General features: G+C 43.0%; 1 protein-coding gene across 6 annotated transcripts in view; it reads left to right on the top strand.

Moving 5' to 3' along the window:
* TNS3 (tensin 3) overlaps positions 1-25,288 on the top strand; it is a 256,330-nt gene that overhangs the window by 183,165 nt on the left and 47,877 nt on the right. For 5 of the 6 annotated variants that reach the window (XM_068395995.1, XM_068395999.1, XM_068395994.1 and 2 more), the window contains 3 exons: positions 15,508-15,686; positions 16,038-16,155; positions 16,247-16,321. In XM_068395995.1, coding sequence (XP_068252096.1) covers positions 15,508-15,686; positions 16,038-16,155; positions 16,247-16,321 — 372 coding nt within the window. The remainder of the gene's footprint in view (positions 1-15,507; positions 15,687-16,037; positions 16,156-16,246; positions 16,322-25,288) is intronic. The other variant, XM_068395996.1, reaches the window with a different exon arrangement.

Below are 25,288 nucleotides of genomic sequence, written 5' to 3'. Positions count from 1 at the left end.
TCACTTGTCTTTGGGGACCACAGGTATGCAATCTCTACGTGAGGAGAGGTAGAGAAAGTGGCCTTAGCGTATGCAGGTCTGTCAAATGCTCTAGAGTTTCGGTGTACAAACCCAAGCCCTTAAAGTCTGGTGTCTTCATACTCTTACTCAGAATTAGTGCTTCTGTGCAAGGATTAATAAATAACAAGAAGTATCCTCTGTACTCACTAGGATATGTGGCAAGTGTTAAACAGTTTAAAAAAAATATCAGATAAAAACGTAACTCATTGTGCTTGGTTGAAGTCAAAAGTCTATTCCTGCACGAGGCTCTGACCTCCGAGGAACGGCTGAGGGAGCTGGGGTTGTTTAGCCTGGAGAAGAGGAGGCTCAGAGGTGACCTTATTGCAGTCTACAACTACCTGAAGGGAGGTTGTAGTGAAGTGGGAGTCGGCCTCTTCTCCCGGGCAACTAGCGATAGGACAAGAGGACACAGCCTCAAGCTTCGCCAGGGGAGGTTCAGGCTGGACGTTAGGAAGAATTTCTTTTCAGAAAGGGTTATTAGACATTGGAAGGGGCTGCCCAGGGAGGTGGTGGAGTCACCATCTCTGGATGTGTTTAAGAAAAGACTGGACATGGCACTTAGTGCCATGGTCTAGTTGACAGGGTGGTGTCAGGGCAACGGTTGGACTCGATGATCCCAGAGGTCTCTTCCAACCTGGTTGATTCTGTGATTCTGTGTGGGAACAAACTCATGTTTAATGTAATGGAAAGTTTCTCTTCAGGCTTTAACATTGCTTTGCTTCCACAGTGTACAGCTGAAGTGTCAGTTTAGCTGACTCTTCCCCGGCATGTGCACACACATGCAGTAAAGCTGAAGTACTCAGCATCCTTGCAGTGAAAGGCTGTAAAGTGCTATACTAGAAAGAAAAGAAAACCTTATAATATAAGCTAATAATCCCTTAAAATAATAATAATACATTGTTGTTCATTCCCAGTTTGTGGTAGCAGAGCACAGGCCTGCTGGATGTGATTTACCTTACCTTGGAGTAGACTCATAGAATTAGGATAAGCAGGAGATTCTCCAAGGCAATTAATTAGCTGTTGAAACTACTGCAGCGCAGGAGGTGTAATTGATAGCACAAAGAAACGCTGGGTGCTGTGGGAATGAGGAAATAGCCATGAATACAGGATAACCAACACAGCAGTTGTTCGCTGATGAGTAATGGTTGGTCTTACGGTCAGTTTTGGGGGGGGCTTTATACCCTGTTGGTTAAACAGTCCTTGTCCTAACGAGTATATCAAGAGAATGAATTGGCCTGTGATGGGAGGGAGTTGGCAAATCAGGGCTGAATGGCTCTGAGTGAGGTTGAATGGACGAATGAGGTATTCTGAGTGAGCGCAGCAAACAGTGCTGGAGGTTAATAGGATTGATGTGATGTGTTGTGTGTGCGTGCCTAACTTGAGTGTTGAATTACAAGAGGGTGGTGGGGTTATCTGGTTTCCTGCATGAGCGTGAAGAAAATGTATGCCTTAAGAAGGCATGTGCATGTTTCCAGTGCCCTGCAAAGCTGGGAGAATGAGCTTAAGAATGAAATTGTGTGTGTGTCAGCTGGGATGTACATCATGATGCATTCTTGCCTCTCTTTGCTTGTGTGTTTCTGCACTGATTGACAGGCAGCTACCTCTCCTTTCATGCTTCTTCCTAGAGGTTTTTATACACATGTACCCTTAACATAGGTTAACATGGCACAAACTACTGACTGCCCATGTAGCAGAGTTCTGGGTTCTGTCTGAAATGATGTCTTGGGTTAATTGCTCAATGTTTTTGAGAAGAGGAAAAAGCAGACAGTGATCCTTGAATTTCTTTTTGCTAGGATGTGTCTTTACGAACCATGTAGAACAGTGGCTGATGACCTCTTTTCTCCTTCAGTGCTATGTACATTGCTTATCAGAGGTAAATCAGTGCACTGTGTATTAAGATTTTGCAATTTTTTTTGCTTTTACATGAGCTGAGTTACGTGGAGATGAGTTTCTGGTAGTAAATGAAGCTGCCATTTACTAGTAACACAGTGCTGCAGTAGTTCTTAATTTTAAATAACAGGAAAGTTTGTAGCCTGAGGAAAAAGTCTACAACTACCTGAAGGGAGGTTGTAGTGAAGTGGGAGTCGGCCTCTTCTCCCAGGCAACTAGCGATAGGACAAGAGGACACAGCCTCAAGTTTTGCCAGGGGAGGTTCAGGTTGGACATTAGGAAGAATTTCTTTTCAGAAAGGGTCATTAGCCATTGGAATGGGCTGCCCAGGGAGGTGGTGGAGTCACCATCTGTGGATGTGTTTAAGAAAAGACTGGACATGGCACTTAGTGCCATAGTCTAGTTGACAGGGTGGTGTCAGGGCAATGGTTGGACTCGATGATCCCAGAGGTCTCTTCCAACCTGGTTGATTCTGTGATTCTGTGAAATTTTGATGCTGGTGTAAGCTTTTCTCTGCAGCTTTATGTTCCCCATTTACTTCTCTCTGTGTGTATTCTTTCATGCCTAATAACACATGACCTCAGTCTACTGTTAAAGATCATTTGTAAGACTTATGTCCTGGAACCAGCCATCTTTTAGAATCATAGAATCGTAGAATCGTTTTGGTTGGAAAGGATCTTTAAGATTATCAAGGCCAACCGTTAACCTAACACTGCCAAGTCCACCACTAAACCATGTCCCTAAGCACCACGTCTAGACTTCTTTGAAATACCTTCAGGGATGGTGACTCAACCACTTCCCTGGGCAGCCTCTTCCAATACTTCATAACCCATTTGTGTTTTATCACAAAGCTTATGCTTATTGGGTAGAGAAGGAAAGTTAAAACAATGTTTTACTTCTACCTAGAAAACCGTAAAAGCAAGAATCTCTTAATAAACATAGAGAACAGAAAGGTGTTTACATATTTTCAGTAAAACCTACTGTTACTGTCACCCATGTCTCATCCCCGCATCCCACCTTTTCACTCTTAAAATGTTACAATTTGCATCTTTAGAGAATGTTAGAAGCAGTTGAAGAATGATGTGATCAAACTAAGGCAAAGCACATGAACACAAACATTCAACATTTGGGGGCAGCCTGTTTCCAGTGCCGTGACCAAGAGATGCATGTCTAACTAAATGGGCCAGCATGAGGAAGAGAGGGACTGTATTTTCCATAAGGTTGAAATTATATTGTCGCTCTCAGCTAAATTCTAATTCTTCTTCATGCATGAGTTACTGTGTTTGAAAATAGCATCTTAAAACATCCTTAGGTCACTTAATGTGGTGGGGACAACAGAGATATATGGTTCACACAGCCTTACATTTGTGTGGAGTTTATATAGTTTATAATCTCAGTAAAGAATTGAGCATTAAACAAAACCATCTTCCCTCCCTCCCTCAAAAAAATCCCAGTATGCGAAATGAATAAAAATGAGGTGGTTAAACATCTGATTACAAGTGTCTGGAACATCTTCAGAGATCTTTCCTCTATCGAAAATAAATCTTTGAAGATGGTCCAAATTACAGTATCATAAATCATGCTACAGTGTATCTGCAGACAAAGGAGAGAGTAACAAATCCTTTTTGCATACTTTATTAAATAATAAGTTTGAAAAGCGTTGAACTGTTCCAGATGTTCCCATTCGCTCTGTGATATTCTGTGGGAGTGCAAACCCAGTCCATCTGAAATAAGTTGTAAAGTGACAGGAGAACAAAGCTTGTGCAAATCCTCCTGTGCCTTATTTGCATGTACTAACAATACACTGCAAAACCTGTTGTAGTTTCCATTGCACAGGAAAACTTTGGTACCTGACTTGGAGTTAATTTTACAGTGGTTAACAGTAAATTAAATGGAGTTTTTAGCTAAAGTAAAGTTAAAAACTTGAGCTTTTAAGTTAAAACTGGAGTTCTAAGTAAATTCAGTTTTTTAAATGAAACTAATTTTTAAGCTAAAGTTAAAAATGGAATTTTAGGTACATTTAGCAGCCCAATAATTTTTATTTTAATTTATGTCATGTACTTACTCCTCAAATTTTTATCAATCTTATAACTTTCAGGATGTGGGCCTGAGTGTAGTATCATGACATCTCTGGACAGGTTTGGAGATACCAGTTTGGATTTTGCAACAGGCTCGTTGCCCATGCTTGGCACAATGTAAAAGGGCTAAGAAACTGAAGTGGCTAGACCTGTGTCCTACATGGTCAGGTTTAATGGCCTACTTGGATTTGGGGTAGAGTTTAGACCTTTTCATTTGTTTATTAGACTAATGGGTTATAAGGAGTTTGGACTCCTAGTCTACTACCCATTCTCGATAGGGGAAAAAAGAATAGTTTGCTTTCTATTATTAGCAATGATTCATTGCTAAACATGGGGTATTTTTTCAAGAAAAAGAGATTTTTCTGGCTGCAATAGTACTTCCTACTACATTTTAGAAAGATGAAGCCACTGAAGATACCACAGACAGCTCAGTTGGCTTTTGTTCTGATGAATCCGTTTGCAACAGTGTTCCTATAGAGCTGTGAATCTGAAAATTTGAGCATAACAAGATACTCTGTTTGCACTTGCATCAGAAATCCATCGTTTTGTTTTCGTTGCTTGTCCTTTTTCTGCCACAACAATGGTTAGCTTGAGTTTTGTCTTGCTGTCTTTGAAGATGATGTTTTTTCCTTTAAATTTGTAACAGTGATTGTAAAGCTGATTCTAAATTCTTAAAATAGATTTGCTTTGGTTTAAGCATAAAGCTGTCTTGAAAGCTGGATCATTAAATGCCTTTTGCAAAAATCTTAAACTTTGTAGAAGATAAATGGTGTCAGAGAAGGAAGTAACTTTTGATTTGGATAGTGTTGTGGTAACATTTTTTAGTACGTGGGGCAGTCCCTGAAGGCTCCTCTGCTAGATGTTAACTTACGGACTTTTTTTTTTTCTTGATGAATTGCTAAGCCTCCTGTTGGATTGAATCCCCATGTTTCACAGTAATGGATGTAGTCGGAGTTATGCGGGTGTTTTTAAACTGCTGTATAGGCAGCGGCATCTGGAATTTCTGCAATGCTAACATAATTCTCCCCAGAGTCTTATTTTGGCCTTCACGATATGCTGAGGCCTGTGAAAGGGGCACTGGAAAAAGAGCCTTGTGGGAGTTTTCACTGTACCTTTCCCAAGAGAACTCTTGAGTTTTATCGATCTGTGGGTTGAACTGGTAGAGCCTCTTCTATGTCATGCTAACTTTTCACACAGGTTGAAGCTGTGGTGAGAAGTTCACTTGAAGTGCATCTGCTTTGTCTGTTCCTCTCTCTACTCCTCTGTGTGTGACACGCTTGTACACAGCAATGATTTCCAAGCTGTCTGTCTGCAGAGCCTGTTACTTATTGTGGGTATTATTTTTTTAATTACACTATCTGTTAAGTTGCGTCGGTTGATTGATTGATTAAACATACATCCTAGTAAGTTTTCCTTTTATTTCTTCAAGCCACATATGGTTTTCTTAAACCACATGCATGTGGCTTGTGTACATGCTTTTTAGATTTTCTTAAATGTATAGATGTTACCTTTTGTCCCTTGTGAAAGGGATAGTGTTGAAATGCATTCAATACTCCGAAAATTCTGCTGGGAAATAAATGAAGTTAACTAAGTGAGAAGCTATCTGTGAAATAACAGTTAACATTGCTTAAGCTCTATCCAGAGAAGATCATCTTAACTGTTTGATGATTGAAGTAGTTAAAAGTAGTGTTACAAGTTCTGACATTTGTATTTCAATGCCATAACAATTCACCATATTTGCAACCTGTCAGATAATTTCAGCACAGAACTTTTTTAAGATTAGTATCTTGTAAAAACTGAATAATCAGTTTCTTCCCTTTTGATGGCAGCAATTCTTACTTTCTAGATTTTCAGTACAATAGAATTTTTCAAACTTGTTAAGGCCAATGTGAAATTTCAGTTACTACTATTAGGTTCAAAGCTTGATATGTCACCTTTTTGATTTAGAAAAAAACCCCATCATCTATACACAAGCTTTGATCACCCATTTAGTTATAAAGTTACAAATAAAATCTAACAATCTAACACATTTTCATTAAGCATTAAAGCTGATGTACATCTTTGCTAGTTTCCAGAAGATCCTCTAAATGAAAACGTGTTTGGTCTTACATTTAATGTGAAAAATTTACAATTAATGGCTCCAGTTTGAGGTTAATTCTTGGTGATTTGATATCATCTGGCATTGTCTAAACTGATCTGCAGTTTGAAGGCTGTATTGTCAAAAAAAAAAAGCTTTAGAAGGTCATTATCCCACTGTATTATCAGGTGTTGGAGAGAGTCCAGAGGAGGGCGACCAAGCTGGTGAAGGGTCTGGAGGGTCTGACCTACGAGGAACGGCTGAGGGAGCTGGGGCTGTTTAGCCTGGAGAAGAGGAGGCTCAGAGGTGACCTTATTGCAGTCTACAACTACCTGAAGGGAGGTTGTAGTGAAGTGGGAGTCGGCCTCTTCTCCCGGGCAACTAGCGATAGGACAAGAGGACACAGCCTCAAGCTTCGCCAGGGGAGGTTCAGGTTGGACATTAGGAAGAATTTCTTCTCAGAAAGGGTTATTAGCCATTGGAAGGGGCTGCCCAGGGAGGTGGTGGAGTCACCATCTCTGGATGTGTTTAAGAAAAGACTGGCCATGGCACTTAGTGCCATGGTCTAGTTGACATGGTGGTGTCAGGGCAACGGTTGGACTCGATGATCCCAGAGGTCTCTTCCAACCTGGTTGATTCTGTGATTCTGTGATTCTGTATTTAGCGCTGGTCCGGCCTCACTTTTGAGTATTATGTATGGTTCTGGGCCCCGCCATTTAAAAAGGATTTTAAGGTACTTGAATGTGTCCAGAGGGGGGCAGCCAAGGTGGGGAAGGGGCTGGCAGGCATGTCCTCTGAGGAGAGGCTGAGAGCATTGGGTTTGTTTAGTGTGGAGAGAAGCAGGCTGAGGGGTGACCTTACTGCTCTCTGCAGCTTCCTGAGGAGGGCAAGTGGAGAGGGAGGTGCTGATCTCTTCTCCCTGGTACTCAGGGGCAACAGCCAAGATTCCTGGGTCATCTTCTGCATAGCTTCTTTTTCTATTCAGCTGCTTTTCTATTCATAGCTGCTTTCTATTCTACCAAGCCTGTACAGTTTCATGGGATTACTCCATCCCAGTGCCATAAATTAAGAAAAAGCAGTGTGTCTTGCAGATACAATGAAGTGCGTGTAATCTTGATTGAATTTAATTGAATTTAAAGTTTAAAATACTTAGCTTTTTCTAGCAGCTGATTATTACAAGACAAGACATAACCCTGTCTATTGTAGGGTTTAAAGACATGTTAGCAAATATGATCTGAAATTCCAAACTCTAGCTATTAAATCAGAGGATGGTCTGATTTAAAGCATTTTTGTCCCCTTGCCAAGCATGTTATGCACCCTTGTGTCACCTGTGTATGAGCAGAACCAACTTGTTAAGCAAGTGAGGAAAAACACTGAGGAGGCTTTTGCTATCTGAAATTATACTTACTCAAACCATACCTGGAAGCATTTGCAGGCACCACGGAAAGTCTGTGGTGGGCCTTTTGAAAGATGGGGATATTATTTTGTGTCACAGAATGGTTGAGCTTGGAAAGGACCTCTAGAGGTCATCGGACCCACACCTCCCCTCCACCCACTCAAATAGGGCCACCTAGAGCTAGTTGCCCAGGACCATGTCCAGATAGCTGTTGACTGTCTCCAAGGAGAGAGACTCCACAACCTCCCTGGGCAACTCATACCAGTGTTTGGTCACCCTCACCACAAAAAAACCCCACATTTCCTGATGTTCACAGGGAACCTCCTGTGTTTCAGTTTGTGCCCACGGCCTCTTGTCTTGTCACTTGACACCGTGGAAAAGAGCCTGGCTCAGTCTTCTTTGTGCCCTCCCTTCAGGTATTTACACACATTGATGAGATCCCCCTGAGCCTTCTCTTCTCCAGGCTGAACAGTCCCAGCTCTCTTGGCCTTTCCTCATACGAGGGATGCTCCAGTCCCTCCACACTCTCTCCAGTGTGTCCATGTCTCTCTTGTAGTGGGGAGCCCAGAACTGGACACAGTACTCCAGGTGTGGCCTCAACAGTGCTGAGCAGAGGGCAAGGATCACCTCCTTCAACCTGCTGGCAATACTTGGTCTAATGCAACCCAGGATGCTGGTAGGCTCCTCTGCTGCAAGGCCACATTGCTGGCTCATGTTCAACTTGGTGTCCACCAGGACTTCCAGGTCCTTTTCTGCCAAGCTGCATGGTCCCCGGCACATTCTGGTGTGTGGGGTTGTTCTTCACCAGGTGCAGGACTTTTCTCTTCTTGCTGAACTTCATGAGGTTCCTGTGTGCCCATTTCTCCAGCCTGTCAAGCTCATGCTGGATGCCAGCATGCCCCTCTGGCCTATCAGCCACTCCTCTCAACTTTGTGTCATCAGCAAACTTGCTAAGGGTACGCTCTGCCCCATCATCCAGGTCATTGATTGAGATGTTAAACAGGACTGGACCCAATATGGACCCCTAGGGTACACCACTTGTTACCAGCCTTCAACAAGGCTTGGCACCTCTGATCAGCGGCCTCAGGGCCCCCCTATTCAGCTACTTTTCAGTCCACCTCACTGTCTGCTGTACAAAGCTATACAGTAATGTTAGCTGGTTTATAAATTCTGGATTCTCTTGATAGTTACAGGTAGGAATTTCTTCCACCCGTACTGCAAAATTAGTTGGTTTGATGCATCGTAGGAGGCCTTACAATGTCTCTGGCTGTACAAGGATACATTTAGTCGTTCGTAAGTGACGTGGATTTTTTGTAAACTCTTTTTAAACCTAAGCCAGCAATTATAAAATGTTGGATCATTCCAGCTGTGTAGCGACTACGGACATTTTGAGGCCAGAATCTGAAAACTAGTACATGTTTCCATTTTACAACCCAAATCTTTGGCTATATGTATATGCTGGGTCAACATATGTAGCCGCAGCTAAATGTTATTTGGTGACCAAGTCGATGGAGAGAGAAGTTACAATTGAATAAACTGGATTATGGAACAGAATGTGCAAACCTTCTTCATGGGACTTTTGAATATTTTGGATGTTTTGGGGTTTGGTGTGGTTTTTTTTTTAGTAGCATAGTATTCTTAGGCTAGTGTAACTCAAAAAGGCAGAGTTCATACTGAAATCTCACTGCAGCTTAGTAGGGACTTTTAATCAAGTGGGACACTGAAGGCCAGGACTTTTCATGTCACTTTTCATGCTCTGCCATTATTTTGTTTATATTTCATATTTTGACAAGCTTTTTTAATCACTATGCGTGCACCTCAGTGTGTGTAATGAATGAGGATGTGCATTCCGCAGAGAGGCTGGGAGAAGGTAGGTCCTCGTGGTGGTACCCACAGCATATGGAAATGGAAGTTCACACAAATGAGCTTGTTGTGCAGGGATAGCTCCTGATGCTCCAATACCCACTGAATGAGCTTTGACACTGTGAAAAGACTTGATGGAGAAGGACCCTCTATGGAATGCAGAGGTCATAACTGTGGCTTCTGATAATCAGAGATTGACTAATATTATCTTTTGAGTATTATTATTATTTTGACTATATTGTCAATGGTATTTCTACTGTGAAGACCGACTTCTGGTTGTGCTATGTATAGGATAAATGGTGCTAAAGAAGTTAAAAAAGATAGAGATTTGGGAAAAATGAGGACCCAACACATCTTGAGACTATAAATTTAAAGACATTGGACTAGTTGAGTGGCCACTACAAATCAAGGAGAGTTATCTGAACTGTAAAAACTTGGTTTGTGATTGTTTTGTTTGTGATGGAAGAGGAGTATAAGGGAGTTTCCCACCTATTTTTTTTTCTTAATGTGAACTGTTTGTTCATTCCACAGAGACGCCCATAAAAAAGATTTTTATCACTTACCATAAGGTTCCTGCAACCATGTTTTCCTCTTTATGTCCTCCTCAGCCCCGTGCCTTTTAGGTTGTAAGGATAAACACAAAGTTAATTTTACCTTGTAGAATTTCAAATTAGTGTAATGATATTTGCATTCTGAAACTTATAGATTATTTTGAAATACCACTTAGAAGCATTTCTTAACCAGAACACCGTAGAGTTTTGTAAATGTAAACTGAGTCCTTGTAAATTAAGTCCTTAATCTCATTTACAGGAATCCATGTAATAGTCCTAGTCCCTCATTGGACCGATACTTGAACATGGTCACCTGAATGTTCACAAATCCATGGGGCCTGATGGGATTAATCCCAGAGTGCTGAAGGAGCTAGCAGATGTTATGGCAGGACCCTTCTCGATCATCTACCAAAGGTCTTGGGAGTCTGGGGAGTTCCCTGCTGACTGGAAGCTAGCCAGTGTTATTCCAGTTTACAAGAAGGGTGTGAGGGAAGACCCAGGGAACTACAGACCTGTTAGTCTAACCTCAGTTCCTGGAAAAATTCTGGAGAAGATTATACTGGGTACTGTTGAAAGGTATTCAAAGAATAATGCAATCATCAGGCACAGTCGACATGGGTTCACAAAGGGAAAGTCCTGTCTAAGCAATTTGGTATCCTGTGATAAGGTCATCTGCCTGGTGGGTGAAGGGAAGGCGGTGGATGGAGTTTTTCTGGGTTTTAGTAAGGCTTTTGATACTGTCCCTCCCAGCATCCTTCAGGACAAGTTGTCTGAATGTGGGATGAGTGGGTTCACTGTGCTGGGTGAAGAACTGGCTGAATGGCAGAGCTCAAAGGGTTGTAGTGAATGGGGCTACATCAGGCTGGTGACCAGTCACCAGTGGTATTCTTCAGGGTTCAATTCTAGGGCCAGTTCTGTTCAATATATTTATCAACAGTCTGGATGCAGGAGTTGAATGCACCATGAGCAAGTTTGCTGGTGGTACCAAACTGTATCTGTTTGCTGGTGACTCTCTTGAGGGACAAGATGCCTTGCGGAGGGATCTTGATAGGCTGGAGCATTGGGCGGTGATTAATGGGATGAAACTGAACAAGACCAAGTGCCAGATTCTGCACCTGGGATGGAGTAACGCTGGGCACAAGTCTAAATGGGGAGAGGAGTGGCTGGAGAGCAGCCCTGCAGAAAAGGGTTTGGGGGTGCTGGTTAACAGCAGGCTCAATAGGAGTCAGAAGTGTGCCCTGGCAGCCAAGAGGGCAAACCACATCCTGGGGTGCATCAAACACAGGACAACCAGCTGGTCAAAAGAGGTGATTATCCCACTGTATTCAGCATTGGTGCGACCTCACCTTGAGTATTGTGTGCGGTTCTGGGCCACACAATTTACGAAGGATGTTGAGGTCCTTGAGTGTGTCCAAAGGAGGGGACCAAAGCTGGTGAAAGGACTGGAAGGCACGTCCTATGAGGAGCAGCTAAGGACTTTGGGGTTGTCTAGTTTGGAGAAAAGGAGGGGTGTCTTCACTGCTCTCTCCAGCTTCCTGAGGAGGGGAAGCGGAGAGGGAGGTGCTGACCTCTTCTCCCTGGTACCCAGTGCCAGGGTGCGTGGGAATGGCTCAAAGCTGCGTCAGGGGAAGTTTAGACTTGATGTTAGGCAGCGTTTCTTTAGCGAGAGGGTGGTCAAACACTGGAACAGGCTTCCAGGAGGGGTGGTGGGTGCCCTGTGCCTGTCAGTGTTTAAGAGGCATTTGGACAATGCCCTTAATAACATGTTTTAACTTTTGGTCAGCCCTGAAGTGGTCAGGCAGTTGAAATACATGATCATTGTAGGTCCCTTCCAACTGAAAACTCTCCTCTCCTCAAGATCAAATTATTATTAATTTGATAAATCGAAGTGCATTGTGGAAACTGCAGGTTATTCAGTGGATAAATAACTGCTAAATATGTTTTTTACGTATTTGTAGCGGTAACCAGGATAACATGAGAATCTAGAGACTTTAAAGCATTTTTATCCTGTCGTGATTCAGTGCATCATAATCTTCCCCCCGCCCCTCTTCACACCAAATTGAATAAATTTATTTCTAGGATATATGTAAATTTTTCTAGAATACACTGCTTTTGTTTAAAAAGCAAAAAAACCTCTATCAGGAAAAACAATGCAGAGGAATAGAAGGGCAGTTGAGTGGCCTGAAATAATATTCAAATCTTTAAAGATGATTGCACCTCTTCATGCACCAAGTCATAATGTGATTTAGAGCTCCTTGTAGAGGGGTAAACAACAAGATGCTGAAACTTTTATATTTCTTATGAACTTTGTTTTATAATTATCTATTGTAAGGAATTTGCAGTTTGACTGTAATTTGCACAGTTGGCTGTGATACAAACTAGTTACAAGTTAAGGGAGGGCCTTTGATGGACTGTGCTGGGTCCATCTTTATCCTGGAGAAGAGGAGGCTCAGAGGTGACCTTATTGCAGTCTACAACTACCTGAAGGGAGGTTGTAGTGGAGTGGGAGTCAGCCTCTTCTCCCAGGCAACTAGCGATAGGACAAGAGGACACAGCCTCAAGCTTCGCCAGGGAAGGTTCAGATTGGACATTAGGAAGAATTTCTTCTCAGAAAGGGTTATTAGCCATTGGAATGGGCTGCCCAGGGAGGTGGTGGAGTCACCATCTCTGGGGGTGTTTAAGAAAAGACTGGACGTGGCACTTAGTGCCATGGTCTAGTTGACAGGGTGGTGTCAGGGCAACGGTTGGACTCGATGATCCCAGAGGTCTCTTCCAACCTGGTTGATTCTGTGATTCTGTGTGATTTTGTGTACTTGAGGAAAGCCAAACAACTAAAGCAGCCAAACAAAGATTAACCTTTAACCACTGGCCATGCTTCTGTTAGCTGTAGCATTGGCATGGTGATAACCATCTCACAAGATAAATGCCTGATGCTGTTCTGGTGCCAGTCTGTTGGAACGTTATTATTTGTTCTTCAGGGAAAACAAAAATATTTTTGTAGTTCACAAGGGAAAAGAAAGAAATTAAAGTAACCAAAATGCTTTCAAAGAAAGAAATATGTGCTCATGGGGTATTTATGAAGCTGTGCCAAAACTTTAAGCTAAACTACAAGAACAAAACCAAGTGATGCGACTTCTAGGAAGTCTTGGCTCCTGAAACTTTACACTGTAAAAGACGCCGTTTAAATTAATAACACATTAAGTGGTGCAGCTCTAAAGTACATTTGCGAAACTAATAAACTAAGTAAAAGTCATTTTTTGCTGACTTACTTAATTTTCATCTCTTAGATTCGAGTTATTTGCTTTAAGCTTTATTGCAATATATCAGCTCAACTTCTCTCCTCTGTCGTCTAACTTCTGCTGGGAATTTGGTATGTAAAGCACTTCCAGTCTATTTAAGGAAAATGTCCAGTTTCCCTGAGATACCTGTTTGCAGCTTGCTGAGGAAACTTCGAGGATATTACAGGCTTCACAAGTGTATGAATACTAACAAGATGAGTGTATGAATATCATTGATGATTAAGCCCTTTCATTAGTGTGACAAGTAAAATGACTTGTATGAACTCTGTCTACATTCCTAAGTGTCTTCAATTTCAGTAGAAATCTTCATGACTTTTTAGCATCACTTAAGAGGACTGGAAGATATTTGTGATTTCATGTCGTTTTCTGGCTTTGAAGATCTTCTTTGCATCTAGTTTGCTCACAGTATCTTCAGAAGATATTCCTTCCACCTGAAGGACCACACATAAAGTTTCTAGTCAGGGGAGAAAAGGTTAAATAAGTGTTTAAAATATGGGTGCTTAAAAAATATTTTCATTTTCAAAGTTGTACCATAAAAACAGCATCTCAGATGGGTCTTTTCCAAGATGTGCTAGGTGTATTTATATTGACTTGATAAAATAAATAACTGGCTAAACTTGGACCCTGAAATTTAACCCTATTGGTGGAATTTTCAAAAGTGACTAGCAGGGTGTTATTAATTTATTGACTTTAGTAGTAGTTACTTTCACACTGGCTTTGATAGTAGCATAGCTGGATTTTTGAAAGTGTCTAATTCTGTATTTTTACAAGAGATTTATTAATATTTTTAGGATAAGCCACTACTTGCCAGCAACTTATTCAGGTTGATAGATATGTATGTCAATGTAGAATCACTTAAGTACCATGGATTTTAGTCTGAAATCCCTGTCTATATTTTAATCCTGAATAAAAATTGTTCTATACAGAAACTTATTTGTGCATCGATGCTCTATAATTGTGCTGTATTATCAAGGTGACATGTATAGAATACAAGTACTTATGCTACATGCCAGATTTTACACCTTGGCTTCTGTCAGCTACTTCAGATTAGGAAATGGATGTGTGTGGAAGGTGGTGTACACTATTGTCCTTCTCTGCCAGAGTGCCTGGTTTGACCCTCCTGCTGGTTTAGATGAAGGGCATGCTTAGTGCCATGGTCTAGTTGACATGGTGGTGTCAGGGCAACGGTTGGACTCGATGATCCCAGAGGTCTCTTCCAACCTGGTTGATTCTGTGACTCCTACTGCTACGGCTCCATGATCAGGGTGTGTAGGAGCTGTGCTTAATCAACACAGACTTACAGTTGGAAATGATTGTAAAAGTTTAAATCATATCAAACAATGAAAACAAGTTCTTTTAGAAGTCCTCAGCTCTTCAAAGAGAAATAGCTAATTCTCAAAGATCTTTTTGCATATTTAGACAATAAAAACTCTCAGAGGAGTATCTGAAAAGTTGCTACGCATACGGTTATTGTTGTACTGTCCTGTGAGTACACAGTAAGGACTACTGCGGGATCCTAATTGTTGACTTATTCTTCCAAAGAAGGGTGGAAAAAGCAATTGCTGCAGGAATATTCTGAAAGCGCCTGTTGATGGAATGGATGACTTAAGTATAATAGTCCTGCTAATCCTAAGGCTGTATCTAATGACACTCTTTAATAGTGACTTTGGAAACAAATACTGCTTTATGCCCTTGAATATCCTGCGTTGTTCCGCTCGCTCAGTTTTCTCTTGTGCTCTGTTCCTCAGACTCCAAAAGCTGTAACACTCCTGTGTGTATCTAATACCTAATTTTTGTGATTAAGTGTGATTGCCATGTGTGTCACAAAAGGTGTACAGTGAGCTGGGTTTATAAGGCCAGGGTCTGCGTTAGCTAAAAATAAGCTGTTTTTTCAGGGAAAATGCAGTCCTGGAAAGCAGTGGTTTTGCTGCTGAGAGCTGCTGTGTGTTAGGGATGGAAAGAGAGGGTCCCCATTTGGCTGCCCATAGCGGCCCCTACTGACAGGCTCTACCGGTGGCACTGGGAATAACCTCTTCCAAAAATGAGAAACATGCTGCTTTGCTCCTCTGGAACCAGTTGTACTGTAAATAAGTTCCAACTTGTGTCAGCAAGGCTAACTACAGATGACTTTTTTTTTTTCTTCCCTGTGTGATTTTGTAAAGCAGTTATGGAACCAGTTATTTCATGAGCATTCTTGAACAGAATCACTGAAGGCACAACAGTGAAGTTTGTTTTAACAGCTCTAACTGAAAAAAAAATTAGTTTATTAATCAGTTTACCTATTTGTTTTCAGCAACAGGTCCGCAAGATGACAGTGCAACAGGGGGAAGGATCAGAAAGTTAAGTGTTGGGCAGTATGACAATGATGTCCCTGGGCAGCCATCGTATACCAGGTGTGGATGGATGAAGTCTCCTGCTACTGACCAGGCTGTAAATCCAGGATCACCAGTTCCTGTAGGGGAGACCAAGGAGGTAAACAATGAAGAATTTTTCAAGAAAGATTCATTGAAGTGAATGGCCAATAGAGAGTCCCATGTTCATGTTCGGTGTCCAAAATTAATGTGAAGCAATTGGGCAGTTGCATCATGGCGATAAGAACAACAAATGACTGTAGTTATCTCAGAAATGCAATTCAGTGTTTAAGGATGTCCCGCTCTTGTCCTTTCTGTGTGTTTGCATGTTTTCAGTGTTCCAAGATCTCTGATGGAACAGTGGATCAGATTATATGAAACCTTCTGTAATGTGATGAAACATGCCCCGCTGTGTTGAGGGTTAAGTGGGAATTTACACACTGTCTTTTTGCTTTTTTTGTGCCCTTTCTAGATGCCTGTATCACGTTACGAAGATGAAATAGATGGGGGAATCTTCTCCCCAACGAAAAATGGAAGTGAAGCTGTCCCATCCACACCAGCTTTTCCCCTGTCACCAGAGACATCATATGGTAAGGAAATGTCTGTCTCTATTTATTTCAATAGCACTATTAACATTTTAGCTGTTACTGAAAAGGAATTGTACTTTTCCTTCTCTCCTAGTGAAAACACCTCCACTGTACCATCATCAGATACAAAAGGTCAGCAGCCCATCTGAGCTGTACAGAAAAAGTCCCGGTAAGAGACCCTTACCTCTTAAATAATTTGAAACTGAACTGTGTATGAAGGCAACTAACACAACAGTGGTTATTCCTTGATAAATAGGACACATACCTGGTGAATTTAGATATGTGTGAGTCGAAGAAGTAGAATTTAGCAGTACTATTCTAATCATATCAAAAAGAAAGATTTAATGCCATTAATTGCCAACAGGGAGTCCCATGTTCATGTTCAGTGTCCAAGATCACTGTGGAGCAATTGGATAGTTGTGCCGTGGCAGTAAGAGGAGGTGTATTTCAGTGTTTGGGGCTGTCCTGCTCTTGTTCTCTGTATGTGTTTGCGTGGCTTTAATGTTCAACGATCTCTCTGCTGATATTTGGTAATATCAAAATACTACTGTCAGGAGACTTGAGTTCCTTGTGATTTTTAGTAGGTTTTTGTCTCCATCTGAGGAAAGAGGGGTGATATCCGTGTTGCCATCTTGCCAGGCAAGTGAAGCTAGACAATAAAGCTTGGCAGTGGTTATGCTTAAGTCAAGATGATCCTTAATCAAAGGAAGTTCTGGGCCCTGCACTTCAAGAAAGATGTTGAGGTGTTGGAGCGAGTCCAGAGGAGGGCGACCAAGCTGGTGAAGGGTCTGGAGGGTCTGACCTACGAGGAATGGCTGAGGGAGCTGGTGTTGTTTAGCCTGGAGCAGAGGAGGCTTAGAGGTGACCTTATTGCAGTCTACAACTGCCTGAAGGGAGGTTGTAGTGAAGTGGAAGTCGGCCTCTTCTCCCAGGCAACTAGCAATAGGACAAGAGGACACAGCCTCAAGCTTTGCCAGGGGAGGTTCAGGTTGGACATTAGGAAGAATTTCTTCTCAGCAAGGGTCATTAGACATTGGAAGGGTCTGCCCAGGGAGGTGGTGGAGTCACCATCTCTGGATGTGTTTAAGAAAAGACTGGCCATGGCACTTAGTGCCATGGTCTAGTTGACATGGTGTGTCAGGGCAACGGTTGGACTGGATGATCCCAGAGGTCTCTTCCAACCTCGTTGATTCTGTGATTCTGTGAATGAATGTTCTGGAGGTTTTTTTGCCACAAGACAGTTTGTAAATGCGCAAGCATGGAAAAGTAGTTGGTAATAGATGATTACATGGTTAAAGATACAATGTGATCTAGCTACGAATTTTATTAATAAAGGATTCTTTTTTGAGGCCTTAACTCTTTGCTGCTAAAAATAGCAGCAAAGCTATTGTTAGCTGTCACCTTTTCTGTATGAAATTATTTTAAAACAATAAGTTTTTTAAAAAAAAAGTATTTCACATGACTGCATCATAAAGTGCTGGACATAGAAGGAAGCCAACATAATTTATTTAAAACTTGAAGAAAAATCACAGACATTCATTTAAATTGTATGCATTAGAAGATGTTCAGATGATAATTCATGTGTATATGTAGTTTTATTGCTTAGGCTATGACTGTCTTCTCAGGCAGGATCTTGATAGTAGAATTTCCAGTAAATTTGATGGTGGATTTTAATGCAATAATACTTAAGAGTGTTGTGGTTTTCTTTGGAGAAAAAAAAAAAAACAGCCTTCCTGTTTAATTTGCCTTGTTTAATAGTTACCAAAGCAAATAACATCAACACAGAATAAAATTATCTTTAGTAACAGGCACATGACAAGGGGGATTTCTGGTCCTCTCTCCGCATGGCTGAACAGAGGGACTTAAGGGATAAGGGGCAATGGCAGCAAGTTCCTGCCCGCCGCAGCAGGCACAGCAGGTGTGTCACCTCCATGACTGCCCCACCATCCCAGGTGCCCCTGAATAATAGGTATGAGGCTCCGCAAGGAGACCAGGACAGTAACGAGGAGGATGGTTCGACTGGGTTTCTGGGCCCCTCAGTTCAAGAAGGACAGGGAACTGCTAGAGAGAGTCCAGCGCAGAGCCACGAAGATGATTAAGGGGGTGGAACATCTCCCTTATGAGGAGAGGCTGAGGGAGCTGGGTCTCTTTAGCTTGGAGAAGAGGAGACTGAGGGGTGACCTCATTAATGTTTATAAATATGTAAAGGGCAAGTGTCACGAGGATGGAGCCAGGCTCTTCTCAGTGACATCCCTTGACAGGACAAGGGGCAACGGGTGCAAGCTGGAACACAGGAGATTCCACATAAATATGAGGAAAAACTTCTTTACGGTGAGGGTAACCGAACAGTGGCACAGGCTGCCCAGAGAGGGTGTGGAGTCTCCTTCTCTGGAGACATTCGAAACCCGCCTGGACGCGTTCCTGTGTGATTTCATCTAGGTAATCCTGCTCCAGCAGGGGGATTGGACTAGATGATCTTTCAAGGTCCCTTCCAATCCCTAACATTCTGTGATTCTGTGACTAGCTTGGAGGTGCTGCCAAGGTTAAGTCGACCTAAGCTCTGCGTCGAAACAGCATCCATAAAGAAAAAAAGATGGGTCATTGTCTTGGGAGACTCCATCCTGAAGGGAACAGAAGGTCCGATATGCAGACCGGACCTGCTTCACAGGGAAGTCTGCTGCCTCCCTGGGGCCTGGGTTAAAGACATGAAGAGGAAGCTTCCCCACCCTGGTAGGGCCCTCAGATTATTATCAGTTACTGATATTTCATGTTGGCAGCGAGGAAATAGCTACGAGAAGTCAGAGGGCAGTTAAGAGAGACTTCAGGGCCTTGGGCCGACTGGTTAAAGGGTCAGGGGTGCAAGCACTGTTCTCCTCTGTCCCTCCGGTTTCAGGGTGTGATGAAGGAAGAAACAGGAAGAGCCAGGGGATCAATACCTGGCTCCGAGACTGGTGTTGCCGGCATGATTTTGGGTTCTTCGATCATCTACACGACACCAGGCCTACTGGCTGCAGATGGGGTATACCTGTCTCAAAGCGGGAAAAGGATCCATGCACAGGAGTTCGCAGGGCTCATGGAAAGAGCTTTAAACTAGTGTTGAAGGGGAAAAGGGATAAAACCAGGCTTGCTAGAGACAAGCCTGGAGGCAGCACACCAGCGTTTGAGGGACGGTGTGCTAGTGAGGTCCTTCGGTCTGCCAGCTTAGTGTTGGCGGGGAATGGAGAGCCATGCGGCAACAGGGATGCAAGGGTTAGTGATGGTTTAGAAACCATGGAGGTTCCCCAGAATGGTCATGGAGGAATTGGGGCTCCTCCCTCCACAAAGGTGGCGGGATCAATAGCCCAACTGAAGTGCATGGTGACGACACGGTTGAGTGTTTATGGGTAAGGATTAGGGGATGTCTGCCCCAACAAGGCAGATATCGTGCTGGGAGCCTGCTATAGACCACCCAACCAGGATGAAAAAACAGATGAAATTTTCTATAAGCAGCTGGGAAAAGTCTCATGATCAGTAGCCCTTGTTCTTGTGGGTGACTTTAACTTACCAGATGTCTGCTGGACATACAATACAGCAGAGAGGAAACGGTCTCAGACGTTTCTGGAACGTGTGGGAGATAACTTTCTGACACAGCTGGTGAGTGAGCCAACTAGGGAAGGTGCCCTGCTGGACCTGTTGTTTGTGAACAAGGAAGGACTTGTGGGTGATGTGATGGTTGGAGGCTGTCTTGGGCATAGCAATCACTAAATGATAGACTTTTAGATTCTCGGAGAAGAAAGGAAGGGGGTCAGCAGAACTGCTACCTTGGACTTACAGAGGGCAGATTTTGGCCTGTTTAGGAGCCTGGTTGACAGAGTCCCTTGGGAGGCAGTCCTGAAGGGTAAAGGAGTCCAGGAAGGCTGGGCACTCCTCAAGAAAGAAATGTTAAAGGCACAGGAGCAGGCTGTCCCCATGTGCCAGAAGATGAACCAGTGGGGAAGAAGACTGGTCTGGCTGAACAGGGAGCTTTGGCTGGAACTCAGGGGAAAAAAAAGGAGAGTTTACAGCCTTTGGAAGAAGGGGCAGGCCACTCAGGAGGACTAGAAGGATGTCGTGAGGCTATGCAGGGAAAAAATTAGAAGGGCCAAAGCCCAACTAGAACTTCATCTGGCCAATGCCATAAAAGGCGATAAAAAAAGGTTTCTGCAAATACATCAGCAACAAGAGGAGGACCAAGGAGAATCTCCATCCTTTACTGGATGCGGGAGGAAACATAGAGACAAAGGATGAGGAAAAGGCTGAGGTGCTTAATGCCTTCTTTGCCTCAGTCTTTAGTAGTAAGACGAGTTGTTCTCCGGGTACCCAGCCTCGTGAGCTGGAGAACAGGGACGGGGAGCAGAGTGAAGTGCCCATAATCCAAGGGGAAATGTTTAGAGACCTGCTATGCCACTTAGACACACACAAGTCTATGGGGCCGGATGGGATCCACCCAAGGATGCTGAGGGAGCTGGCAGAAGTGCTCACCAAGCCACTTTCCATCATTTATCAGCTGTCCTGGCTAACCGTGGAGGTCCCAGGTGACTGGAAGTTAGTGAATGTGATGCCCATCTACAAGAAGGGCCTGAAGGAGCATCTGGGGAACCACAAGGCTGTCACTCTGACCTCGGTGCCAGAGGTTATGGAGCAGATCATCTTGAGTGCCATCACGTGGCACACCCAGGAAAACCAGGCAATCAGACCCAGTCATTGAGGGTTTATGAAAGGCAGGTTCTGCTTGACTAACCTGATCTCCTTCTATGTCAAGACGACTCGATTAGTGGATGAGGGGAAGGCTGTGGATGTTGTCTACCTGGATTTTATTAAAGCCTTTGACACTGTTTCCCACAGCATTCTCTGGGAGAAACTGGCTGCTCATGGCTTGGACGGGCATATGCTTCACTGCGTAAAAAACTGGCTGGATGGCCGGGCCCAGAGAGTTGTCGTGAATGGAGTTAAATCCAGCTGGCGGCCAGTCACAAGTGGTGTTCCCCAGGGCTCAGTACTGGGGCCAGTTCTCCTTAATATCTTTAGCAATGATCTGCACAAGGGGATCGAGTGCACCCTCAGTAAGCTCGCAGATGACACCAAATTGGGCAGGAGTGTTGATCTGCTTGAGGGCAAGAAGGTTCTGCAGAGGGATCTCGACAGGTTGGATTGATGGGCTGAGGCCAACTGTGTGAGGTTCAATAAGGCCACGTGTCGGGTCCTGCACTTGGGGCACAACAACCCCATGTACCGCTACAGGCTTGGGGAAGAATGACTGGAAAGCTGCCTGGCGGAAAAGGACGTGGGGGTGTTGATCGATGGCCGTCTGAATATGAGCCACCAGCGTGCCCAGGTGGCCAAGAAGGCCAAGAGCTTTCTGGCTTGTATCAGGAATAGTGTGGCCAGCAGGGCATGGGAAGTGATCATCTCTTTATACTCGCCACTGGTGAGGCTGCACCTCGAATACTGTGTTCAGTTCTGGGCCCCTCACTACACGACAGACATTGAGGTGCTGGAGTGAGTTGAAAGAAGGGCAATGAAGGTGGTGAAGGGTCTAGAGCACAAGTCCTATGAGGAACAGCTGAGGGAACTGGGGTTGTTTAGTCTGGAGAAAAGGAGGCTGAGGGGAGACTTTATCACTCTTTACAATTACCTGAAAGGAGGTTGTAGTGAAGTAGGTGTCCATCTCTTCTCCCAGGTAACAAGCGATAGGATGAGAGGAAATGGCCTCAAGTTGTGCCAGGGGATGTTTAGATTGGATATTAGGAAATATTTCTTCATGGAAAGGGTTGTCAAGCATTGGAACAGGCTGCCCAGGGAAGTGGTGGAGTCATCATCCCTGGAGGTATTTCAAAGATGTGTAGATGTGGTGCTTAGGGACGTGGTTTAGTGGTTGACTTGGTAGTGTTAGGTTAATGGTTGGACTCGATGATCTTAAATGTCCTTTCCAACCAAAATGATTCTATGATTCTAATAAAGCAATCTTCTACCCAGTTCAAGACATCTCTTTGTGGTTCAGTTGCTGTGGCTTTGCCCTTTACTCTCTCAACTCTTAAACAATTAGTGGTAGATATCCTCCTGAGGGCAGCTTCAGCAAATCAATTACAAGTTGCTTATGTTGAGTTAATCTACTGAACACTTTGTTGTTAAATGGTTTCCATTGCTGTTGCTAGGAGTTAGGACTTGCCCTGGAAAATTTAGTGGCTTTCCGTGTATTTCTCTATTTTTTTGGTAGTTCTCCTGCTTAATTCCAAATGCTGTCATCTCTCAAATGCTGTCATCTCTCAAATGCTGGATTTAGATACTCAGTTAATGGGACACTGACAATAATTACTCTAGCTTAGACCAAAACAGGTAATTCTCAGAGCAAGAGTGTTGTGGTTTGTGTGTTGAATGAGGCCAAAAATTTGAAGGGAACAGAAGTAGCTGTTTCGCTGGTTGAGACTGCTCTAATGCATAGGTGACAAAGGTGACTCTAAAAGTCTGCAAGAATTCTGACAGCCCCAATGTCTAGTACTTTCCTTTGCAGCCTTGCTCTTCTTTTAAATGCTGTCATGGTTTTTAGTTTGGTAGAAGTTGGGAAACATGCTGACTTTTCCAGAGATTTTCAACAGACTGAGGCCTTTGGAGCCATGGACTCTGGAGTCTTAATTTCTGCCATTAAGATATTGCCCCTTTTGTCTCAGTTCGGATCACCCTTGAATTCGAAGTTGTTTTGTTCTGCATCTCAGGTTTGCTGCTTGTCTGCATTCCCAGTTAGTGAGGATGCTGTCACATCTGGCTACCAATTATCCCTAGAAATCTTAATTTTTTTTCCAGGTGAAACTACTTTGTTAGGGAAAGTCAGTCCAGTGGTGTTACGTGTCCGTGTCCCCTTCATTGTCTATGCCCTACCTCTTCTTTCTCCCATACGTTTCTTTAAGATGCCCTGGCTGTGCCAGCTAGAAGGAGCAGGATACCTTTCCAGAGCCTTGTTCTTTCTCAGACAGGAGCAAGTTTAACCTCCCTCAGTCTTCCTTCAGCCACGCAGTCCTTTTGTGTCAGCACTGCTGCTCCAGTCATCACTTGCTGCCATTTCATTGCCCTTTTCCTCACTGTACATAGCTTGTAAGTAATACAGCACCCACAGAGTTCATTTTGAATTATCTGTTGAAAGACACCTTGTTTCTTAAGACAAACTCAAGCAGTCTGTAAATTGGCTGGTTTTATAAATACCCCACAAAGAAGCAGGCTCCAGATAGAACCCAGATACAGCTCTCTGAGTAGTAGCCATTGTATATCCCACGGGTCCCACACATTGGTGCAGGAACAGAAGCACTATTTGTAGGCCATTTTGAAGCTTATAAAGGCTTTCTTGTCTCAGCATACAGCTAGTTGAAGTCCCTTTGTATATAGAAGTAACAAATAAAACTGTAGCAAGCTCTTTGCTAGGGGACTGAACTCTGGCACTCCACCCCTCAGGCTGGACATGAGGAGCTGCCCGTTCCTCAGCCCTGGCCAAAGCAGAGACAGAGCTTTGCGGAAAATCTGCGTTCACAAACAGGCCCTGTCTTGCAGCAGAAGGCAGGGATCTGTGGAACAAGGGGAGATTGTCTGTAATCCTTTTTCCACATACTGACAAAGAGAAGACGTGATGTCCTGGTTTTCCATCTTTTCTGAACAGCTTAAGTACACTTGTGTACTTCAAGCAGTTCATATGGTGGAATGATAGCACTGCTGCTGGTATGAGCAATCTGAGAGCCTTCAACTATGTGTAAGGCCTTGCCTTTTCGTACTTGCTATGGAGCTTAGCCTAGGTACTGTACTCAAAGCTTGTGTTATCCATATGAGCTGCATTTTTCCTAAAAATTGTCAAAAGATCATCTTTTCTCATGCAGTCATGGAACTCTTCAAGACCAGACACTGGTGTATTTCCATTTTTTTTCTCATACAGACTCTGTTTTTATCTGACAGAGACATTGTAATCCTAAATTCCCCCCGTTGACTAACATAGGTTTACTCTGTTACATCACTGAGTGACGAGTGTTTCATAAATCTCTCTGAAGGCAAAACCACAACCTAACAGATATCCTCCTTGCTGCATGATTCTGTTACTGATTAGAAGTTTATACTGTTGTAATTTCATACTGTTATTCCAGGATTTTAATTTCTTCCAGTCACCGAGTTGAAAGGGAAATAAAATGGACTGCTTAATTGTTCGATAAAAAAAGTCCAGGTTCTGAACTGAAAATGCTTTCTGTTTTTCAGGAGGACTGGTAGCATGGGGAATAAAAGTGATACTAATTCGTGAGAGGGGAAAATTCCCAGTTTATGATGTGCAAAAACTTTCTCCACAATATGAAAAGGTTGCATATAATATTTATTTATACCTGCTTTCCTCCCCTTAGCTGTTTATATAAGGTGTACATGTCCAAAGCAAGAGATAGGTATGGAACTTTTCCAGACATCTGGGTTTATTTGCTTAGAACATCAGTGCATCCACTTCAGTGGGTGCTTATCTTAAGCTCTCTCCTCCTGGAAACAAAGGTGCATTTTGGTTTTTGCCGTTGTTCTGGTTTTGGGTTTGGGTTTTTTTGGGTTGGTTTGTTTTCTTTTGTTAGTTTTGTGGCTGGCTGTTTGGCAGTTTGTTTGTTTTAAACATTGAGGCTATTAACAAACAATACAAAAATACAAGTAGAGACAAGAAATTGATGATGTTTACTACAAGGTCTGTGTTATGTCTTTCATTGTCCTGCAATTGACCTGGACATGTTTATCTCGTGGCTAAATACAGTGCTTATCTCCACAATATTTTTATAATGAAACAGCTAATGTTTCTTAGTTATGACAAAATATACCATTTATTCCTCAATAGGCTTCGGAAGCAAGTAGGAAAGGACATGGTTCTCCTGTTCAGATTCTATCAACATGAACTTAATCAGGTCTTCTAGAAAGACCATGTGGAATGCTCTTTACAAAGCACAGTCATAACATTCAGATGCCACTTCTTGGATGTTGTAAACACTAAAGTCAATATAATGTGCTGTGATCTGTGTCACATTTTTTCCTCCCTGGATTACTTTTATTGACACATTCAACTCAGTAAAAGTAACCTTTATATTAACTTTTATTGCACAAGGTTTGGAGATGACTTGAT

This window comes from Nyctibius grandis, chromosome 3 (genome assembly GCF_013368605.1).
Source record: "Nyctibius grandis isolate bNycGra1 chromosome 3, bNycGra1.pri, whole genome shotgun sequence".
Taxonomy (NCBI): domain Eukaryota; kingdom Metazoa; phylum Chordata; class Aves; order Nyctibiiformes; family Nyctibiidae; genus Nyctibius; species Nyctibius grandis.
This window is presented reverse-complemented; position numbering and strand designations above follow the sequence as displayed.